Raw genomic sequence first — 21397 nt, 5'->3', positions numbered from 1 at the left:
TGGGGGATGTTGCCTTCTTCCCCGGCTTATGATAAGGATTAAAGGTGCACGGCAGAGCTCCCATCCGTTACCACTCTGGGATTTCTCTTCTGCCTACCATACACAGGCTTGCCTGAGTTAGATGTATTTCCAGCAGATAGCGAGCCACCAACCTGTAACGCTTAGTGGGGTGGATTCAAATTGTGACTGAAGTCCACTGCTGTTACCTGCTGCATCTTATTAATTAATGATGCTGGCCTGCTTCTATGTTTGTAAATTCATAATGCATTCATTTGCTTCATTGAAAATATAGGGGCTCCAGCTGCATTTTTGGTAATTGTGCAATAAAAAGCATCCATTCTATAGCACCTGTACACCTGACGTTTCTCAGGAGCATATTAATAACCAGATTTTCCAAGGACCTTTCAATATGGAAAGGAGACAGTGTGATGACACTCTGTCTTGCTTTAGAGGAATATACAAGGGAAGAAGTAGCCAGTGACAGGAATCCTGAAAGGGTTTCTCAAACAGGTGACAGCTGTGGCGGGGCTTTTCCCGCACAGGAGCTGAGACCTTTGTTTCTAGAAGACGTTGTGAAAAAATACTAAGTATTCCTGCAGTCAGTGTAGAAGAATGAAGTTCCCAAACCCCATTATATAGATGAAACTGCTCCAGTTACTGGAAGAGCAGTTGTGTTGTCTGTCCACAGGCATCTTTCTGTTCTGGTGGTTGTGCTGGTGACTGGACCGTGGACTTCTGTGTTGGATTTAGGTTCCAGCCTTTGCCTCCCTCCTTATGGAGCATGTGACATCAGTCGAGTTTCTCAGTCATTGAGCCTCAGTTTGGGACCAGTAGTGGTGGAGGTTGATGCAAGTGTGCAGGCTGATTGTGAGGAGTCCATGAAATCATAGCACATGTAAAGGCCCTGGGCCAGGCAGGCACGGGGGGGTGCCCCAGAGCTGGTAGCTGCTGCTGCTGCTGTGTGTGACCTGGGCAGGCTCTCCTGCAGCATTCCCACGCCAGCTACTGCAGGAGCCGGTCCTAGGTGCACCCTCTGTGTGACTGTGATGTAAGTGGAAGTAAGTCCTTCTCAGTGGACTAAAGGTAGGGTATTTTCAGGGATTCATTTGTGGTGACTTGCTTTTTTAAGGAATAGAGGATGAATACTGGTTTCCTGTAGAGAGCTAAACGTGCTGACTTGCTGGTAGTTGTTGTGTATCTATAGTTTTTGGGTTTAATGTCTAAAACATAATGGCATTCCTGGAAAGGCCGAGGGTAATGTTTTTTTCCACAGAGATGGAGCGTGGCATGGGTGGAGGATTTGAGAGAGACTTTGCCAGAAAGCAGATGGGAATGTCTCGAAGCTTTGGAGAGCCCCTTGGCAGAGGAATGGGTAAGAAGGCCCCATGGACCCCATGTGGTCAGGGTCAACCCCCCAGGGGTGCAGGCTCACCCTGATGTTGGGAGGTTCTTAGGCAAAGTCAGCTATTTTTCTGAAGGCTTTTAAAAAATTGTATGTTTTATAGACCTGATACAAACTTTTTGGTCTTTGAATTTTTTATTGATAGCAGCAGCACTATTCTTTTAGTCTTTTCAATGGCTACTTTTTTCACATTGGTATAAGGTGTTTTCTTGCTGTGGATTTAAGACTGCTGTGTTTATGTGAGGTTGTGGCTCTCTAGTCATGGGGAAGATTGTCAAGGCTCAGCGCGGGGGGCGGGGGGCAGGTATGAGTATCCTTAGTCCAGTGGCCTATAGGGTTCCAGTTGAATGAGGGTGTGCTTGCTCTTGCATGTGAAACAGCCCTTGGTGAACCAGGGAAGTTTCCTAATGTTGGAAGGCTTTGCGTATTGGGTTCATCTAAATGTAGTTTTGGTTAGTTTGCAGAGCAGTATATTCTTTACTTTTCCATAGTTGGCTTCCCCTGTTTTGAGTTTAGATGTTTCTGAGAATCTGTCAGCCTAATTCTCCTCTGTTAATTAGTGTGGAACAAAGAGATTGGCTATTCATGGGCTCTAGATTTTGTTTCTCTCAGAGGAGATTTAGAGCGTGGATAACACTCCCCCACACACATGTCCCCTTCCCCCATCTTCACTGGCATCTCATCCTGAGCAGATAGGTGGCTGCTAGGTGCTAGCCTCAAAGAGTGCTCAGCCTCTGTCTCTGTGGGACACCTGGGGTTAGGTGTGAGAATTGTAAGCTCTTTATGTCTAGTTTGTGTGAGCTAAGCTGTATTCTTAGATTTTATGAAGGCCCTAGAAAACTTGTCGTCAGTGAGACAGGGTTCAGCATTCTGAAGCTTATCTCCGGGAACCCAGTCTTCTGTGTTTACTTCATGAAAATCAGAAATTATTAAAAACTGTTTCTTTCAGAGTAGCCAGTTGACCTTTGGTTCATTACCCCCCTATCGGTGGTTAGGAAAGTTGAGTGGCTTTTCTTTTGTCGACACTGACTGGTAGTCAAGACTTTTTCCTGGCTTGCTTGTTATGACCGTTGCTTTATTTTCGATTATCCCAGAGCTTTAGAATTTGGGCATATGTGATTAGGTCAGTTACAAGTTTCTTGTTGCCGTAACTGTCTTTGTTTTTGTGTCTTGGAATGGTGGGATATTAAAAAAATAAGTTACTGTCGTTTGACTGCAAATACTAATTTGTAGATGAGAACAAAATGGCACATGACTTTGCTCCCTCAGGCACTTTCTCCTCCTCTTGAGCCTTGATCCTTTGTTGCTCTGGGTACCTCTCAGCTCTGACGAGGCTGTCGGCTTTGCCCCAGGTCCTGTGGTGGCCCAGGAAGCAGATGACCTGCTGAGGTCGTCTCGTGTGGTGCCAGGAAACTTGTCCTCTCCCGACTGGAACACAGAACGGCCACTGCCGACCTCGTTCTCTCCTGCTCCTCTGGGCCTTCTCTCTGATTGAGACCATGTCCTGTTTGTCCTGAGGCTTCCCACAGTGGCCATGGCAACAGTAAAGCGCTTTTGTTCTCTAGCTTCTTAGGATCAGACCCAAGTTAGAAAAACGGTCTTTGTAACAAATCAAATTTTGAAGTCAGGTTTCAGAGGAGTTGCCTGGGTTGTTTTTCAGATTCAGTTCCTGACCTTTTATTTCTGTGTGGCTTACTCGACAGGTCATTTTGGTGTGCCATTTGGTGTCCCTTCCTTCCTGTCAAGGCAGTAGATCTCTACCTCTCTGTGCAGACAGCTGTACTTGGTACTATAGGGATGTAGATGGATCCTTGACCTTGAAGGGTGTGCTGTCACCTAGGGGTAATGCTGAGAGTGGCTTGGGGCAGCGCCACAGGTCAGCTCGGAGAAGTGACCTAATTGAGGGAGCCGTGGAGATGCTGGCTCCTTGGGCTCTTGGCAACCATGTGAGCACCACACAAAGGCTCTTGTTTTCTCTGTATTAGGATTTGTAAAAGCACCACTCTAGTAGGGGTGCAGGAACTGCAGGGCATGCTGGAGGGCTGGGTTTCAGCATGGTAGAAGGGTCCATGCCCACAGAGAGGGCTGGAGGTGTTGGTCTACCCTGTATGGGAAGAACAGATTAAAATTGAGAGTCAGAGCAGAGAGGCCTGTGAATGCCCTTTGTGAAAATAATTCGGTCTTTCTCTTCTAATCAGTAGTGGGCCGATTGCGAAGTCTTTTGCAGGGAATGGTTTGCTCCATGTACTGTTATAGGAACTATACCACAGGCCTGGGCATGCAGAGCAGGCTCCCAGGCGTCATGCAAGAGTAATCCCTGGTCTTGCTTGCAGGTGGGAGGTCCGTTTCTTGGTGTACCTTCCCACCCCCTTCCTTTAGCAGGTAATTGTAACACTTGCAACAGCTGCAGGGCAAAGGGTTCAGTCTCCTCGTGGTCATGGTCACAGTATGAGATGTGCTCTGTGGCTGTTGTCCATGTTGCTTAGCACTCTTCAAGACCAGCGAGAGGGTGGGGACAGGTCTCTCTTACATAATGAAAGACCCAGAAGAAACTGAAACGCTAACTAGCTTAAAATAGGTTTTTCTGAACTGCCAGCAAGCAAGCAGCAGTATTGCTGTTTTGGACAGCTGAGCGTATTGGGGTTTGTTCGCCTGCGGCGGCGTCTGTCACTTGGTCGCCATCACATGTAGTTCCCTCCACACAGGGCTGGTGGGTTCAGTTGGCTACCGCCTGGCCTGGCCTGGCGTGTGGACTGGGACGAACTTCCACCGCTGCACACGGTTACTGCTGGTTTTTATGCTTTGGACTCTCAGTGTAGCTACAGCAGTTTGTTGAAGGGTACCTGTGAGGGGTTGACTGGCAATGGGCGGGTGAATGCGCTCTTCAATCTGCAAGTACTGAGGGTCTGGACCGGCTTTAGAAAACTGGGCTGCTGGTACCCCCATTCCTGCTGTGACTTTCCAAGTTCAGTTCATGGGTGCCTTTCCAGAGGCCCTCCCGACCGGGCCTGGGCCTGGAGCTCCATGGGCCCTGCCATCATGACCCATCGTCAGGACTCTTACAGCTTCCCAGTAAAATGACCTTGTCTGTGTGTGTGTTTCTCAATCCCTCCCCCTTTCCTTTTTTAATTAGTAGTAGTCCTGCTCTGGAATCTGTGATAAATTTCTATTTCCATAGAGGAATTTGGCTAATTTTTTTTTCTTCCTGATTTCCTTAGAAATCCTAAGTAATGCCCTGAAGAGAGGAGAGATCATTGCAAAGCAGGGAGGAGGTAGGAAACGCTTAGTTTTGATGTTTTGATGTTTAGAATAGGCTTGTGTTACTGGGGGTAGTAGAGTGTAGTGCTGAAAGCATGGGCTCAAAATAGACTGCCTGGGGTGGGGAACCAGCTCTGCCTTCTCTTAGCTGTGTGACACTTGGCAAGTTACTGAACTTCTCTGTTTTTCATGCTGTAAAATGGGGCTATCATGGTACCTACCTCATAGGGTTGGCGGTCTGTAAAGTAAATGACTTAATGCGTACACTTTAGCCATTGTCAGAATGTCCATGTGATTTGGGGGCTTTCTGTTTCTAGTGGTGTAAAATTGCAAATTGCTAGAAGTAAATATCTTGCCTGATTATCAAAGTGTACACCACCTAATCATAACAAATGGACTGTATACACGTACTCAAATTCAGAAAATTATGAAGAATGTAAATACCTGAAATCTCACTGCCCAGTGATGAATGCTATAATTGAAATACATTCTTCCATTAGTACACCTATTTTGACGGGTACCTAAAACTAAATGCACTTATTTCAGAAAAGAAAAAAAGTGTTTGTTTTTTTTTTTCCCCTTATGGCTCTGAGCATCTTGGCATGTCCTTGCTAACTCCACTTGCTGGAGTTACTCTGTGGTGGGCCGATTCTAGAATTCCACGTGGGTACTGTTTCTTCCTAGTTCTCAGCCGCTCTTGGCATCTGGAGTGTCACACTCATTTTTGATAATCTTTTGGGTGTGCTATCCACCCTCTCTAGACTTGTTACATTTTTATAGTTTCTGAGATATTTTGGCTCTGAAAGTTTAATATACTTAAAATTATGTTTATATTTTGCCACTTGGTGTGTTGTTACTCAGCGAAGGAAAGAGTCACCGAGAAATGGCATGACTTGTGCAAGGTCGTGGCCTTGGTCAGTTAGAGAATCAAAGAATGTTTCCTCTTCTTGATTTGCATCCTGGCCTTGGCTGCTTGATTCAGTAATGGCAGGCTGAGTGCTCACCTGCTCATTTTTCAGAGGCTGGTGGTGGTGGTGGTGAGACTTGGATGAGAGGAACCCTTGGGCTTTGCATGTGGAAAAACTTGGTGGGTGGTGCCTTGGTGATGGAGCAGACCCTCCTCTCTAAAACTGCAGGTATCACAGGGTCCCTGTGCCCTGCTGACCTGCCGTGGTTCAGTGTACAGCTGAACCATGAACCATGGCAGTGAGGGACTGATCCCAGGCCACTTCCAGAATCTTCTCTGCAATGCCATTGGCTTTTTCTTTCAAAGCTGGCAGAGTTACACATGGCACAGTCGGGTGACAGTTTCCCTGACAGAGTGAGGTTCATTGGAAGTGGTTGGCTGTGTTCATTCATACATAAGGGTCTATATTAGTGTTGATTTTGGTTTTCTCTGTCTCTTCCTGATCACATGGCTGTGTAATAACTTCTCTGTGCCGTGGAGGTGCTCAGGACATGCAGCCAAACTGGTTACCAGCAGGGCATTGTAGAGGACAGGTTGGGAGATGATAGAGCTTGTGAGCAGTCCTAATTGGCACTATTTATACTCCATGTAAGCTGGTTGGGTGACCAGCTGAGTGTGGGGCTTCTGTCCCCCACCCCTGTAATGTCTGGTGGTGGGGAGACTGCAGAGTTTTCAGGAATTGATGTCTGTTGCTCACAAAGCTTGTCCCAGGTATCAGCACCCTTAAAGTGATGTGAAGGACATTGTTGATAAAAGTCCTCGGGTGGGTTTTCCCCTCTTCTAAATTTTTCTATGGAAATTAACTGTGGCACTGAAGTAGGAAGAATGATGTACTCACTACTCAGCTTTAGCAGTTGCCAACATTTGAGGGTTATCTGTGATAAATTATTGCTGAACCGTGGTTGAGCTTGTGTAGTGCCCAGGCCTCTGCACCCAGGGAGCCCTCCAGGCACAGTGTGCACACAGGTCCTCAAGCCCCTGATATACACCTATTCTGTGTCTCCGTTTTAGGTGGAGGCGGAGGCAGTGTCCCTGGAATTGAGAGGATGGGCCCCGGCATTGACCGCATCGGGGGGGCCGGCATGGAACGCATGGGCGCAGGCCTGGGCCACGGCATGGATCGTGTGGGCTCCGAGATTGAGCGCATGGGCCTGGTCATGGACCGCATGGGCTCCGTCGAGCGCATGGGCTCTGGCATCGAGCGCATGGGCCCCCTGGGCCTCGACCACATGGCCTCCAGCATCGAGCGCATGGGCCAGACCATGGAGCGCATCGGCTCTGGCGTGGAGCGCATGGGTGCCGGCATGGGCTTTGGCCTCGAGCGAATGGCCGCGCCCATTGACCGTGTGGGCCAGACCATCGAGCGCATGGGCTCTGGTGTGGAGCGCATGGGCCCTGCCATCGAGCGCATGGGCCTGGGCATGGAGCGCATGGTGCCCGCAGGCATGGGGGCAGGCCTGGAGCGCATGGGCCCCGTGATGGATCGCATGGCCACCGGCCTGGAGCGCATGGGCGCCAACAACCTGGAGCGCATGGGCCTGGAGCGTATGGGCGCCAACAGTCTCGAGCGTATGGGCCTGGAGCGCATGGGCGCCAACAGCCTAGAGCGCATGGGTCCTGCCATGGGCCCGGCCCTGGGCGCTGGCATTGAGCGCATGGGCCTGGCCATGGGTGGCGGTGGCGGTGCCAGCTTTGACCGTGCCATCGAGATGGAGCGTGGCAACTTTGGAGGAAGTTTCGCGGGTTCCTTTGGTGGAGCTGGAGGCCATGCCCCTGGGGTGGCCAGGAAGGCCTGCCAGATATTTGTGAGAAATGTAAGTGGCTCTTCAGGAACATCTCGGCCCTGTGCACATGGGGAAGAGGGAGGCAGAGGTCAGCAGGACCAAGGGTGGCAGGTTGCAGTGAGAGGAGATGGCCTCAGAAGGAGAGCTGAGGAGCATGCAAGGCCACCTTGCTTGTCTTTGTCCCCAAGGTTTGGTGTCAGTAGAATGAGGTGGGAACATGGGAGCTTATGACACTTGTGCAGCAGAAATAGTGGGTTTTTTTTGAAATCCTAGGCTTCTCTGACTACTACGTAGAGAAGACCATGATCTGGAGAACTTGAGGGCTTTTTTTTCTTTTAACTCTCAGCTTGATGAGCTGCTAAATACATGGCATGACAGTTCAGAGTGGGGAGAGGGCTGTATCTGAATTATCTTCACCAGATGGACAACTTTTAGCCACTGTGCGGTGGATCTGTGGGCTGTTCACTACGGGCAGCTGTTCCCTGTGTGAAGTTGCCGCAGATAACAGGGAGTGAACTTGCTGTGCTAGTTTAGGACCTCACCCAGACAGACTTGTTCTGTGCTGATCATCGCAGTGTGAAGGTCAGCCAGTATCCGTGTGTAATGAGAGGTTTTAAAGGCATCCCAAGACAGTTTAGGTTTCTGCATTAGAATTTGGTTGCATCACTCACCAGTTCCCCTTTTCTCCCCCCTCAGCTCCCATTTGATTTTACATGGAAGATGCTAAAAGACAAGTTCAACGAATGCGGTAAGTGTTTGAGAGAGGCTTCTTAAATGCTTCCTTGTGTTGTGGCTTGTGTCAAGGCTCCCATCCTTGTCTTGTAGACACCTTCCATGACTCTATAGAGGACGGATGGGACTTGCCATTTTTCTGCCTGTGCGAACACTCAAGCTGATTGTTGAGTTTCCTGTTATGTGTCAGACACTTTTTCACCCCTGTCCTCATTTCATCTTTGCTGTTTGCCTTTTCCGGTTTTGGAAAAGAGGCAGCATTGTCCCCATTTTACAGAGTCAGGCAAAGTCACATTGCCAAGATCACATGGCTTCTAAGTGACAAAGCTCAATAAAGTAAGTATATCTGAGACAAGGGTGCCTTCCACAACCACACCATGGGTTTGTGTCTCAAAGAGCACTCACCCAGCAGGCACGGGTGAGGATTCACAGGCTCAGGGCAGGTGTTTGTGGGCAGCGTGGTTTCCTGGCAAACCGGGCAGCCACTCTGGAAGGCTTGCTTTGTGGCCAAAAGGAAGTTCGGTTGTCTCTGGGTGAGGCCCTGCCCCTCACCCCCACCACTTCTGTTCTTTGAACCATGGCAAGTTGGGAGCCCCAGCTTTAAGCCAGAGGCCTGGCTGACTCTCTGAATCAAGGCTTCCTCAGTGTTTTCTCATTTCCTTTTGCCGCAGTAACTCAGATTTCACCACTGTTGCAGCCTCTCCTAGTTCTTCTCTTGGGTCAGTTATTGAGCCATAGCCTGCCTTCTTGCCCCGTTCTTGCCCTCTCTCCCTACTCCTTAGTTCACAGATTGTAGTGGAAAAGTCAAGTGGATCATGCCACTTCCCCTCCCAGGCCTAGAGGTGTCTGTCCCTCTGTTGGCAAGAGAAATCCAAAACTACAAGCCCTGTACCACTTAGTGTCTGCCCAAGCTGTTTTAGAACTTGCCTGTGAGAAGCCCTCCAGGGCTTGACCTTCTCTCAAGCAGAGTTCATGGCCCTAGTGTTGTGTGGGCCAGCCCCGCTACACTTGTGTTCTTGGACCTGCATTTCTGTAGCCTTGTAGATTGCTTTCCACAGTGCTTGACACATAACCAGGATGCTTAACCAGAGCTTGAAGGAATATGTGTAACCTGCTTGTTAATGATTACAAAGCTTGTATTTGGACAGTACAGAAGTGTCCATGGTATTGGTGATGGCCTTGTAAACACAGAGGAGCAGTGTATTAAAAGTGAAGCCTCTGTAAAATTTGCCTATAAAGTTGGCTTCACACAGTGTATTTTTTTTTTTTTTTAATAACTCTTGAGCATGAAGGTGTACATTTGAAGCCACCAGGACTGCTTATCATGAGTCAGATTGTTGTCCCATGGGCAGAAGAATGGCAGTGTGGTAGAGGGCCATGGTAGCTGGGTTCCAGCCGCTGGGTTCTGAGCATTCTTGAGTCAGGCGCAAGGGCTGCTCTCCCTTTTGACTCTGTCAACCGAAATCCAACAGGTGATCTGGACTGAGTGGAGCCCAGACTGAGCCTGAGCTCTGGGTTTGCCTGATGAGTTGTGGTCTCTTCTTCCCTCCCTGTGCCCAGGCCACGTGCTGTATGCCGACATCAAGATGGAGAATGGGAAGTCCAAGGGGTGCGGTGTGGTTAAGTTTGAGTCGCCAGAGGTGGCTGAGAGAGCCTGCCGGATGATGAATGGGATGAAGCTGAGTGGCCGAGAGATTGATGTTCGAATCGATAGAAATGCTTAAGCAGTTGCCTTTTTTAAACATCGATACCAGACCTCTGAATTTGTATTTTTTCTTGTTAACCATTTTAATTTGTTGGCTGGATGTATAAAGATGTTTAAAAAATTCAGTTGCTTTTTGGGGTAATTTGAATTACTTTTTTAATGACTGGGGTTCCATTTGACTGTTTGCATTGAGATTGCAATGTGCGCAATTTTTTTTGTAGTTGTGGCATCTTGTTGACATCGAATATGACTTTGATAATAAATACCAGTTCCTGAAAGCTGCTTGCTTTTGCGTGTGTGTTGTGGGGTAACCACCCAAGGATGAGGGACCAAAGCTGCTCAGTCTCCTTTCTGCCCTTGGAGCTGTGTGGACCCTTGAGGTGAGAGGCCACTGGCTGCAGCCTCTTGAGAAAAATCTCTTTATGGAAACCGAGTCCTGAGTGGGCCTGAGTCTCCCAGTGCCTGTGCACACTGATGGTGTGTTTGGCTGTCAGAACCATCCCGTCTCCCCCGGGCAGTGATTCTACGGGGCACAGATACTGCGAGGGGCCCATTTCCAGTTTGACTTCTGTCCCAGTCTTCCCCGGCTGCTGAAAGGAGCATTTGTTTCTCTCAGTCCTGGAGGGTGGGCAGTCCTGTCAAGGTGCTGGCAGATCCAGGGCCTGGTGAGGGCCTGGTCCTAGTTCATGGATGACAGTTTCTAGCTGTAACTTCACGTGGCAGGAGTTGCCTAGGGAACTTTCTCAGACTTATTTAAAACAATATTTTTTAGTTTATTTGGCTGTGCCATATGGCTAGTGGGACTTCAGTTCCCCGAACGGGATGGGGACTGAACCCAGGCCCTTGGCCATGGAAGTGCATTGTCCTAACCACTGGACAACCAGGGAAGTCCCCAAACCTCTTTCATAGGGCACAAATCCCATCCATGAGGGCTCTGCCTCTGGACCTCATGCTTTCTCGTGCTGTCACCTAGAGGGGTAGGTTTTCAGTTTAGGACTTTGTTTTTGACAGCCGGGACACAAACTTCAGTCCATAGCAGCTTTTCTTTGCTAAAACAGACCAAGGAGGGTGTAGGTTTCTGAGCATATTCTGCCCTGTCAGAGGTTTAAGCTGAACTTGATACCTGCACTCGGTCAGAACTGGGTCACATTATCTCCACAATGTGACAGCCATTTGGGCTGTTGCCTGTGAGGAGCTGCAGCAGCTGCTTGTCATGCTGGACGTGGAGGGCCCCCAAGCATATCTCTCTCCTCGCTGACCACAGCTGACCTGGTGCCATCAGAGGGGCCCTCAACTCAGCTTCTAGCAAGGGGCCCCCTCCCTTGCCACCTTCTCCTGCCCTCCTTTTTCTCTTCTGGCCTTTGTCCTTGAGGGGTAAGGAGACCTGGACCTCACAGATTTCCCCCAAGTATTTGATCTTGGCTCCACTGTTGGTGCTCATTAGGAGGGAAAGAAAAGACAAGACACAGTAGTCACTTTAAAAGAGGGACTTTATGTGGTTTGTGGACGTGGTCAGACAGGAGCCCAGGCTGTTCTGTGATGGCCACGCTAGGGTCCAGGACTCCTTATTAGCAGGTGACTGGACTGGTGGGCTGTCCTTCATCCCCACACCTGCGGGCCTTACTGTCCCTAGGGCAATGGTTGGCTGTCCAAAGGATCTGCCAAGAAAGGTGACTTTCGGTGACCCTTTCCCCGTGAGTGGGTAGCCAGCAATCCCTGGAGGGGTGGCAGAGGACCTCACCCCACCCTTCCCATCCACCCAGAGCATTTACATACCCCAGGCAGCGACGTCGTCGTACACCTCTGTTTCCCTGGTGGCGAGCACAGTTGGGTCAGCCAGGGTCACCCTGCCCCATTGTCACACACCCCCACCCCCTGCCCCCAGTCAATGCTGGCACTCACAGGGGCAGTAGAGCTGTTCTTGGCACATAGCCATCTGTGAAGAGAGCAGGGGTGGGCGGGTGAGGTCTCCTCCCTCCTTGGGGCTGTCTGCCTTCCCAGGCTGCCCTCCACTGGTGACTCACTCACACTTGCCCTTGGTGTCCCGGCACAGCATCTCCTCCTTGCTGGTGAACTCGATCACCTCCAGGATCTCCCCACGCCGGATCCCCAGGTGCTTGCCGCCCCCACGGCGGGTCTTGGCATTGGGGTCGATCATCATCCTTGTCTGAACCACAATCTCCCCCTCAAACTGGGGAAGGGGACACAAGAGCTGCCGCTTGCCCTGCCGCCCTGAGAACCCCGTGTGGGGCGGTGGCCACCTGGGGCCGAGACCAGCCCTCCCAGGATTCTTCATTCACACCTTGAACTTCTTCCGAAACTCCCGCTCTGCTTTCTCTGCCTTCCGGAGCTGCTTCAGGGACTTCAGGTCCATGGGCGGCATCTGTGGTGGCTGGAGGGGCGCCTTCTCCTTCCTGAGCATGCCCCCCCCACCCCGCCACAAGGAATTAGGTGCTCATGCTTCTCAGGGACCCCCTTTTACTTTTCTCCCCAGCTCAGCCCCGCCCTGCCCACCTCCCTCTGGTACCTGAGCTCTGGGTCTTGCGGTGGCCTCCACGGGTACTGCTGAGCCGACAGCACTTCATCTGGGACAGTCAGAGTGCCGAGTTAGGGCAGGGCCATTGTGTGGGCCTCTGGCTCCGGTGGCCTGAGGTTCCCCTGGTCAGTTTTCAGGACTTGGGTCTCCTCCTCACCCTCTGCTGCCCAGGCCTCTCATGGTAGATTGCCTTCCATTTTCCTAACTCCTGCCACAGGCCAGGCATGGCAGAGACCGTTAACCATTTCTTTCAACTTTCTTTTCTTTAAAAAGATATTTATTTGGCTGCTCTGGGTCTTAGTTGCAGCATGTGGGATCTAATTGCCTGACCAGGGATCAAACCCATGCCCCCTACATTGGGAATGTGAAGTCTTAGCCGCTGAACCAACAGGAAAGCCCCTTCTTGATGGCTGTCATCCCAAGTTGCCTGCTGAGGAGGTAGCAAGGGTCAGAGAAGTAAGGCAGCCTGCCCAAGGCCACCAAGGTATTAAATGGTAGAGGCAGGGCTTCTCTGTCAGCTTTTGAGGCGGTTTTACCCCTCCCTCCTACAGCAAGTAGGTTTTGGGAATTCTAATGAGATATGGGTCAAAAAATAAGGCCAAGAAAAGTGTTTCCTCAAAGCAAGCAGTCTGCCTCTGGGATGGGGCCATGTCGGGCTGGGGTTCTTGCCTGGTCTGGCTGATGAGACTGGACTGGAAGGAGTCTCCCAGGTGACAGCCGACTCACTACCTGGCAGATGACCAGCTTTTGAGGTGAGGGCACTGCTGGCCAAGGGTCTGCTTACAGTGAGAGCCTCATGAACACCGGGTGAGTGAAGGATCAGAACCTGCAGCCCCCAGCTTTTTTTGCAGTCCTCTCTGGATGACTTGAAGTGCCACCCTGGGCATTCCAGACCACCAGGCCCCCCTCCCCATCAAGTGCTGGGGTGGGGAGGGGCTGCATATCTGCATGGTGCACTCTTCCCTCCCCAGACACTTTTTTGCCTCCAGCCTCAGCCTGGTGCTGAAGTGACAGTCACACCCAGAGGCCACCCGGGCTGGAGATGGTCACCCAGATGGAAGCAGTCCTGACTTCACCCCAGGGCCCCTATACACCTCCCGCAGCCTAAGCACACAGCCTTGGGTGCAGCCAAGCAGGGCAGACCCTGGCGCCCTGTGGCTCTACCCTGGGCAGAGAGATCCTGAGCAGGCTGCCCTCAGCTGCTGGCCCTTGAGGAGCTCCCTGTCTGTGCAGGGGGCTGCCACTGCTCTGAGTGAGGCAGAGAGTGGGAGGGAGGTGCCAAGAGCCCCTCAGGTCGCCCCCCCACCCCAGCCTCGAGAGGGAGAGATCTGGGCAAGCGTGTGGTGCTGGGTCAGAGTCTTGGAGAATGACTGGCACAGGATGGGGGACAGTGAGCTACGCTAAGGATGCATCTGGTCTACTTGGGGTTGGGGAAACAGTAAAGGGTGGGCTCGTGCCTGCAGAGTTGCTGGTGGTGGAGTGGCCAGAGGTGCTCTCTCCCCGCGTCCACGTCCCCAGGAACGGCGGCCCCCCCGAGACCTGAGCCACAGCCTCACTGGAGCGGAAGCAAAAGGGGCCCTGTCAGGAAGCTCTGTGCTCACAGGGGTGTTGCAAGCAGCCCCTGGGGAAAGCAGGCCCAGGAGAAGCAGCAGGGCCCAGGAAGGAGCCACAGCCATACAGGCAGCAGGCTTTGGGGGCTGGGCTGGTGAGGAGTGGGCAGCAGCTGGGGACCCCTCAGGCACGTCTGACAAGAGGATCCCTGGCAGGAGACCCTCCGGAGATAAGGGCAGGAAGCAGCCTGGGGGCAGAGGCTCCCATGTGGTGGCTGTGAGCTGGGGCAAGTCATGTCTCAAGCTTGCACTTATATAAAATGGTAGGGGGGCACAGTGCACATTCCATAAAGTGCTGGTGGGGAGAGGGGTGAATTTCTCACGTGAGGTCGGTGAATGCCTTTTCCCTGAGCTGGGCCTGCCTGGCCTTCCGCCTGCTCTCCAGGAGCGGAGGCATGGAAAAAGAGACAGAAGGGGCCTTGGACACCCAGAGCACGTGGGCCTGGAGGGGCGGCCACACCCTGGCTCCAGCTCCCTCCCTCTTGAGTTCAGGCCCCTCCAATACTGGAGTTCCCCAATACTGACTTCCCCTCAGGCACCTCCAATACTGTGGTTCTCCTGATAACCTCTTCCTTACTCAGGATGACCTCCACTTGACACCCAGGTGCAGGCTCAACATTTAAGCCTCATCCCTATCCTGAGCTTGCTTGCTGTCGTCCCTGGTGATACACCATTACGTCCTCTCGCCGATTTTGTTTTGTTTTTTGGCCACGCTGCTTGCAGGATCTTATTCCTGGAACAGGGGTGAAACCCGTGCCCCCTGTGTTGGGAGTTCAGGGTCTTAAGCACTAGACCAGGGAAGTGCCCCTCTATCGGATTCTTCCGCTGTTCTGCATGTCTGCGGCCACCACCTTGGGATGCAACCCTTGGCTTGGCCGCACCGTGGTCAGGCTGCTGGCCTCTGGCTGTCCTTCCTGTTCCTCCACCAGGAGCTGCCATGACCTCTCTGACCCCTTTCTCTCTTTTTTTTCTCCCCTAGCTCTGCTTTCAATCCCTCAGGCTTATGGGTTCTCATGGGGCCTGGTACTAGCAACACAGACAGAAAAGGCCCCTGTGATGACTGTTCCCCCTCCTCCGATGCCTCAGCACACTGGTCTGACTGAGTGTCCTGCTCTGTCACCTCTGCTCCTGGGGCCAGGTCCAGAGTGGTCTGTGGGCTCGACATCATCGTACACCTCGTCTGGGTCCCTGCAGGGATACCTGACGTGAGTGAGGGCCTGTTTCAGCCCTGTGACCCATGCCTGTGCCCCCTGACTCCCCATGCTCACTGTGGGATGCAGTGGAGGCCAGCAGAAGAGGAGGTCCTGGGCAGAGCTGTGGAGAGATGAGATAGGAGGTGGGGATGCGGGTAGGCCAGGGAGCGTCGACCCACCCACCCCTGCTTTCTACCTGGGCCATCCACACCCACCTGTGTCTGCTGCCGCAGCTCTCCGAAAACTCTGGATATCCCTGGGGCCTGGGGGCAGTGGGGGCTTGGCTGGGGGAGGGCCCAGGCTGCTGGCCGGGGGTAGAGGCCTCCGCCGGGGCAGGTGACCAGGTCTGAGACCTAGTCTGGAGCCAGCACTCCGAGCGAGGGCTCCTGATCTCTGCTGCCGTGCCCCAAACCCTGGGCTGAGAGGGACCCGTGGGCTGGAGCCCGCCACGGCAGAGGGCAGTGAGCTCTCTGAAAAGGAGCCAGGGAGCAGGGGCTTTCTCGGGAGGTTCCTGGGCAGAGAACTGGGCTCTGGCTGCGATAACTTGCGGGGGGGCCCCCGACACTCGGGCTGCAGAAACTTGGAGGGGAGCACGCTGAACTCGGGCTCCGAGGACGTCCTCGAGAGGCTGGTGGGCTCGGGCTGCAGGGGCTTCTTGGAGAGCACCTTGAACTCACACTGGCGTGGCTTCTTGGGAACCACACTGACCTCTGGCTCCGAGGACGTCCTGGTGAGGTCACCAAACTCAGGTGGCAGGGGCTTCTTGGGGAGGTCATTCAGCTGAGGCCGGGTGATCTTTCTGGGAAATGTACTGAAGTCGGGCTGTGAAGAGTGGGGGTGGGGCTCACCAGATTCAGGCTTTGAAAGGTGCACTGGAGGGACCTCACTGGACTCAGGCTGTGGCAGGAACTTCTTAGGGAGGCCACCGACCTGAGGCTGCGGGGGCTTTCTGGGGAGCCCACAGAACTCAGGTTGCGGAGGCTTCTTGGGAAGAGTACTGAAGTTAGGCTCTGAGGAGTGGGGGTGGGGCTCACCAAATTCAGGCTTTAAGAGGGGCACTGGAGGGACCTCAGTGGACTCGGGCTGTGGCAGGAACTTCTTAGGGAGGCCACCTACCTGAGGCTGCGGGGGCTTTCTGGGGAGCCCACAAAACTCAGGCTGCGGGGACTTCTGAAGAAGAGTACTGATCTTGGGCTCCACGGGGGGCCTGGGGGTGTTGCTGAGCTCAGGCTGCTGCGGGGGCTTCTGAGGGGGGCCCTCAGGGACCTCAGGCTTCCTGGGGAGTGGTGTGGCCTCGGGCTGCAGGGACTTCTTGGAGAGTTCACTGAACTCAAGTTTGGGGGGCTTTTTGGGCAGGTCAGTGAACTCAGGCTGTGGGGGCTTCTTGGGGTGCTCGCCTAGCTCAGGTTGTGGAAACTTTCTGAGGAGTTTGTGGAACTCAGGCTTCGGGGGCTTTTTGGGGAGGTCGCCAGTCTCCAGCTGAGAGGCCTGGAACTTTGCTTGAAGGCTCCGGAAGTCCTGATGACTCCCCTAGGGGACACAGGCAGGCAAGGGACTCATACACATGGGGGCCATGGAGAGATGGATGTGGGGACAAGCGGACCGATCACAGACACACACCCTTGTCGACCTCTTCCCCGCCTTCTGCCATTGACTCTTCTTTTGACCAGATTCCCATGTTTTTGTCTCCAGCCTCCCCGCGAGAGTGCCAGGCTTTCTTCCTGAACTACGACACACCCTCTGACCTCGTCACTTAAGCCTGGAATATGCACCCAACCTTACCCCACTCTGGACCTGAGCTCCTGGGGCCCCCTGTGGCTTTCTGCTCCCATATCCACCCCCCCCACCCCCCCCCGCCGTGCAGCCAAAAGCAATAAATGTATGGTAGTATATCTGGAACTGAACAACTTTGGACCACCCACATCCCTGTCCTGGCCGTGAAGAATCTGCCCAGGGGAGGCGGCCTACCCCACATTATTGTAAGAGGCTCCTCCTCGTTTCTCCTGCCCCCAACGCCCCACGCCCCCATTCCTGGTCGCTTGTGCCCACAGCAGCCAGAGGAGGCCTATTTGTGCTGCTCTGCTCGAATCTGGGGGTGCTCTGTCATTTCCCCACAGTAACAGCTCCAGAGCTCACGAACCCCCTGAACGGTACATCTGACCTCCCCCCAACACCTCCTTGGCCTCCCTCTCCTGCTTGGCTCCTGCACCTCCTCTTCCAGGTTTCTACTCCTTTATTTCATATGATAAAGGCTTCTTTTCCTGGACCACCCTGATTTAAAAAAAAAAAAAAAGGATCCCCCTAGGACTCTTTGATCTCCCCAACCTGCCTGATTTTTCTCTTAGTGTCTACTATTTTATATCATCCTATTTATTTTTACTTTTTTTTTTTTTTTTTTTTACTATTTATTGGCATGCCACGTAGCACATGGTATCCTAGTTCCCCAACTAGGAATTGAACCAGTGCCCCTTGCATTGGAAGCAAGGAGTCTTATTAACCTGCCACCCAATGCTGTTTTTTAAACATGTCTTGACTATTTAGGGTTTGTGTGTGTGTGTGTATGTGTCGACTCCGTCTCCCCCAGCCCCTGTGAGGCGTGCCATGAGGGCTGCGGCACTGCTGTCCTCCTAGTGCCTGGCCCTCAGTAAGACGCTCAGTAACTGTTCATTGAAATAAAGAATCTTCTAGGGACTTCCCTAGTGGCTCAGTGGTTGAGACTTCGTGCTTCTAATGCAGGAGGTGCGGGCGTTGATCCCTGGTTGGGGAACTAAGATCCCACAGGCCATGCGGCATGGCAAAATATATATATATATACGGGACACCGAGACATGCAGCATATACTCTCCCACATCCAGTCTGATGTGCACCAGCCCTGGCACGTGGAGTCCATCCCGGATCCCGTCTCGACAGGACCCACACCCTCGGTCACAGACACAGGAGACACACAAGTAGGCCAGGCCTGCTCTGACCGACAAATGACCCCAGAAGTGGCCCTGCCACAGCCCCTGGGCCTGGCTTCACCTGGGGTCTAGGATATTGGGGAGGGGAAGGGCAGGGCCTCACTCATCTGCCCTGAGCTTCACTCTCCCCTGACCCAGAGAACAAGGAAGGGTGGCAGTTCCTGCCTGGGGCCTGAGATACCTCTGTGAAAGCACCCCCCACCAGCTGGGCTGGGACAAGGCTCCCAGGTGACCCCGGGGGCCGGAGAAGTCAGGTCGGCAGGTCAGGCCCTGGAAGACTGCTGGGGTGGGCAGCAGGTACCTGACCTACTTTGTCACCCACAGGAAGCCCCTGCCACTCACCATGGCTGCCTGTTACCCGGTGGCTGTTCATGCTGACCTGGGGGGAGGGGAGTCACCCTGGCAGGCCCACCCATTCCCCTTCTAGTCATAGCCCGGGCCCTCAGAGCCTGAGCTGTCCCAGAAGTGGATCCCGGCTACTTCTTACCTCTGGACATTTGTGGCATCTCATGTCCCCAACAGCTTTCCTGCCCCTCTGCTGCTCTACTTTCGGAATATGCCCCTCTGGTTTCCACCCGTGACATCCCTCACCTCCAGCCAGTGTGGGGCTCTCCCAGGCCCTGGAGACTCACTCACCATGGCTGCAGGAGGGCGACGGGCCACAAGGCGAGTGGGACCCAGGCCAGGACCGCTGCCTTCAGGAAGTGACTGTGGCTTCTGCTCCACGGGGTGGGGTCTGCTGGCCAGGCGGGGAGGGGAGGGGAGGAAGGGGCAGAGGCGGGGACAGCCCCAGCCTGGTCTCAGATCCTGTCAGTGCTTCTTGAATTCCTGTCCTGCCCTGCAAGCTTTGGGCATCCTGTCAACAGAACCCCTCCCAACAGTCACTCACTTCTAGATTCTGCTGCCCCCTCACCACCACCCCAGTCCTGCCATGTTCTGGCCTCCGGACTCCAGGGAGGACTTGTGCCAGGCCAGGAGGACCTCCTGGCAACAGAGGCGGGGCAAGGCCACCTCCAGCCAGGGCCTCCGTGGGAGGGGAGGGGTAGTTCTCAGTAGGGAAGGGGCATGGTAAGCTCCACGCTTACTCAGGAGTGAGCTGGGTGGTTGAGGCCCTCCTGCTGGCCCTTGTTGCCTCAACACGCCTTCCTCATTTCAACACTTCCCTGCAGTCCTGATTTCCAGCTCTGAGCAGGACTCAGGACTTCCTGTTGCGGGGGACAGCTGTCACACAGGCTGACGGCCCAGGTGGGGTGGCAGGTTTGGTGATGGGCGGGTGGGTGGGCAGTGTCCAGGTTCCCAGAGGACTAGGGAAGGAGGAAAATGGGGGTGGCCGGGAGGCCAGCAAAGGGGGGGTGAAGGTGGGGCACAAGACCAGCGCTGTCCGGAGGGAAACCCTGATGGCTTGGCTTCGTCCCCAGGTGGTCAGTGACCTTGGGGCTCATAGAGAAAGGAGAAAACACCCAGTGGGAGAGAGCAGAGCCCTGATTCTCAGCTTGGCCACGCCATCGGGGTCCCTTCAAGAGTTCACAGAGGTGAACAGAAGCTCCTGGAGATCCTTTTTTTAATTTAAAACTTTTCGGCTACACTGGGTCTTTGCTGCTGCGAGCAGGCTTTCTCAAGTTGCAGAGAGCAGGGATACTCTAGTTGCAGCGTGCAGGCTTCTCACTGTGGTGACTTCTCTTGTTACAGGGCACAGGCTCTAGGGAGCCGGGGCGGGGCTTCAGTAGTTGCGTGTCCCAGGCTCTAGAGCACAGGCTCAACAGTCGTGGTGCAGGGTCTTAGCTGCTCCTCAACGTGAGGGATCCTCCTGGACCAGGGATCGAACCCGTGTCTCCTACACTGGCAGGTGGATTCTTTACCACTGAGCCATCAGGGAAGTCTGCTCCTGGAGATTCTGACTTAATTGGTCCGGGTTGTGGCCTGAGCCTGGGGATTTCTTCCACACCCTCAGGGTGATCCTGATGTGAAGCTGGGAAAGAACTGGTGGCCTGATAAAGTGTGGGCTGTGCCCCAGGTCAGAGTCTGAAGCATCTCAGGTGATGCCCATACTGTAGTCCAAGGATCACACCTAGACTAGCAGGGATGTTTGAAGTTTCCAGAAGGCTACAGACAGCAGTTGGCAGTGATTCTGCCTGTGTGTCTGCTCTAAGAGCAGAGCTTGGGGATTCTGGATCCCTGTGTGTCCCTGCACAAACCGACATGCACTCTGGGTCACATTCCCGGGTGTGGGTCCCCCTCCAAGTAGGAAGCTGAGGGTGAGGATGAAGAGGTCTGTGTCCTGGAGCCACTCAGCCTGGGAACCTGCAGTCTTTGGCCAACCTGTGCCCTCTGGGGTAGCTGCACAAGGTGGATGCCTGCCTGGACATGCGGGCCCCTCATTCATCCTCCCTCCAGACAGACACTGCTGAGCACCCTCTGCTGGGCGGAGCTGGAGCCCTCAGAGGGACTCTGCTTTTGGGCATCTTGGAGTTGAAGTGGTAGGGGCGGGGAGGAACCCTCTTTGAGGTCACAGCTTGGTTGGCCAGAAAGAGGCCAGGGGCTGCAGAGGCCCATAAAGGACGTGGGGAGAAGTAAGACTTCCCAAGCGAGCAGACAAAGATTGGACGTGAGTTGGGAGGGGACGAGGGTAGGAGGCGGGGCTCCCAGGTGGCGCAGTAATAAAGAATCTGCCTGCCAATGTGGGAGACACAGGAGACGTGGGTTCGATCCCTGGGTTGGGATGATCCCCTGGAGGAGGAAATGGTAACCCACGCCAGTATTCTTGCCTGGAGAATTCCATGGACAGAGGAGAATGGCAAGATACTGGTTACAAAGAGTCGGACACCATTGAGCAACTGAACACACATGCACAAGGGTAGGAGGCAGTTTTCAGTGACCCAGTTCCCCAGGCCTCAGAGCACTTTCAGCTTGCTCCAGAGGCCAGCGAGGGGCCCGGGGAGCATGGGAACCGTGGACCCACTGTACCCATGGGAGGGGCTGTTGCATCTACACGGGTGATGGGGTTGGAAGGCAGGTACCTGGGTCAGGATGTTGGCTCTGAGTCTCTCTGGAAAGGTCCTGACACACTGGGAAGTAGCACTGCCTGGATTCAGGGGTGGCTGAATGAGGGCCTTATGAGGAAAACTCCTAGGGGCTGGGGGACTCTGGGCCCCTGGTGATGTGACAATAAGCTCTGAAGATGCAGGAAAGGGTGAGCCTAGGGCCTTGGAGGTGCAGGAAAAAGTGAGTGCCTAGGTTTTCTCATCAGTTT

The 21397-nt window shown here is 53.6% G+C and overlaps 2 protein-coding genes across 15 annotated transcripts in view; one reads left to right on the top strand and one right to left on the bottom strand.

Annotated features, from left to right (window-relative positions):
- Positions 1–16961, top strand: part of HNRNPM (heterogeneous nuclear ribonucleoprotein M) — a 45476-nt gene extending 28515 nt beyond the window's left edge. For 4 of the 13 annotated variants that reach the window (XM_043466410.1, XM_043466419.1, XM_043466406.1 and 1 more), the window contains 5 exons: positions 1274–1372; positions 4621–4674; positions 6639–7441; positions 8108–8159; positions 9704–10126. In XM_043466410.1, the coding sequence (XP_043322345.1) occupies positions 1274–1372; positions 4621–4674; positions 6639–7441; positions 8108–8159; positions 9704–9867 (1172 nt within the window). In that variant the 3' untranslated portion in view covers positions 9868–10126. Of the gene's footprint in view, positions 1–1273; positions 1373–4620; positions 4675–6638; positions 7442–8107; positions 8160–9615; positions 10127–16879 lie in introns of those variants that run through there. The other 9 variants (XM_043466416.1, XM_043466408.1, XM_043466411.1 and 6 more) reach the window with 5 other exon arrangements.
- On the bottom strand, positions 11321–18713 carry PRAM1 (PML-RARA regulated adaptor molecule 1). Of its 2 annotated transcripts, XM_043466420.1 has the most exons (10): positions 18635–18713; positions 15403–16717; positions 15263–15308; positions 15115–15182; positions 12376–12433; positions 12151–12262; positions 11877–12039; positions 11751–11784; positions 11625–11659; positions 11321–11506 (listed from the first exon to the last, which is right to left on the bottom strand). In XM_043466420.1, the coding sequence occupies exons 1-10, from the start codon at positions 18656–18658 to the stop codon at positions 11478–11480; spliced, it is 1884 nt and encodes a 627-aa protein (XP_043322355.1). In that variant the 5' UTR covers positions 18659–18713; the 3' UTR covers positions 11321–11477. The 2 variants fall into 2 exon arrangements, 1 of the variants encoding a protein (XP_043322355.1); XR_006269086.1 differs by lacking the exons at positions 11321–11506; positions 11625–11659; positions 11751–11784 and having other exon boundaries at positions 11900–12039; positions 12151–12240.
- Between the last annotated feature and the right edge of the window lie 2684 nt (positions 18714–21397).

This window comes from Cervus canadensis, chromosome 4 (genome assembly GCF_019320065.1).
Source record: "Cervus canadensis isolate Bull #8, Minnesota chromosome 4, ASM1932006v1, whole genome shotgun sequence".
Classification (NCBI taxonomy): domain Eukaryota; kingdom Metazoa; phylum Chordata; class Mammalia; order Artiodactyla; family Cervidae; genus Cervus; species Cervus canadensis.
Note: the sequence above shows the minus strand (reverse complement) of the source record. Positions and strands in the feature narration are given on the sequence as shown.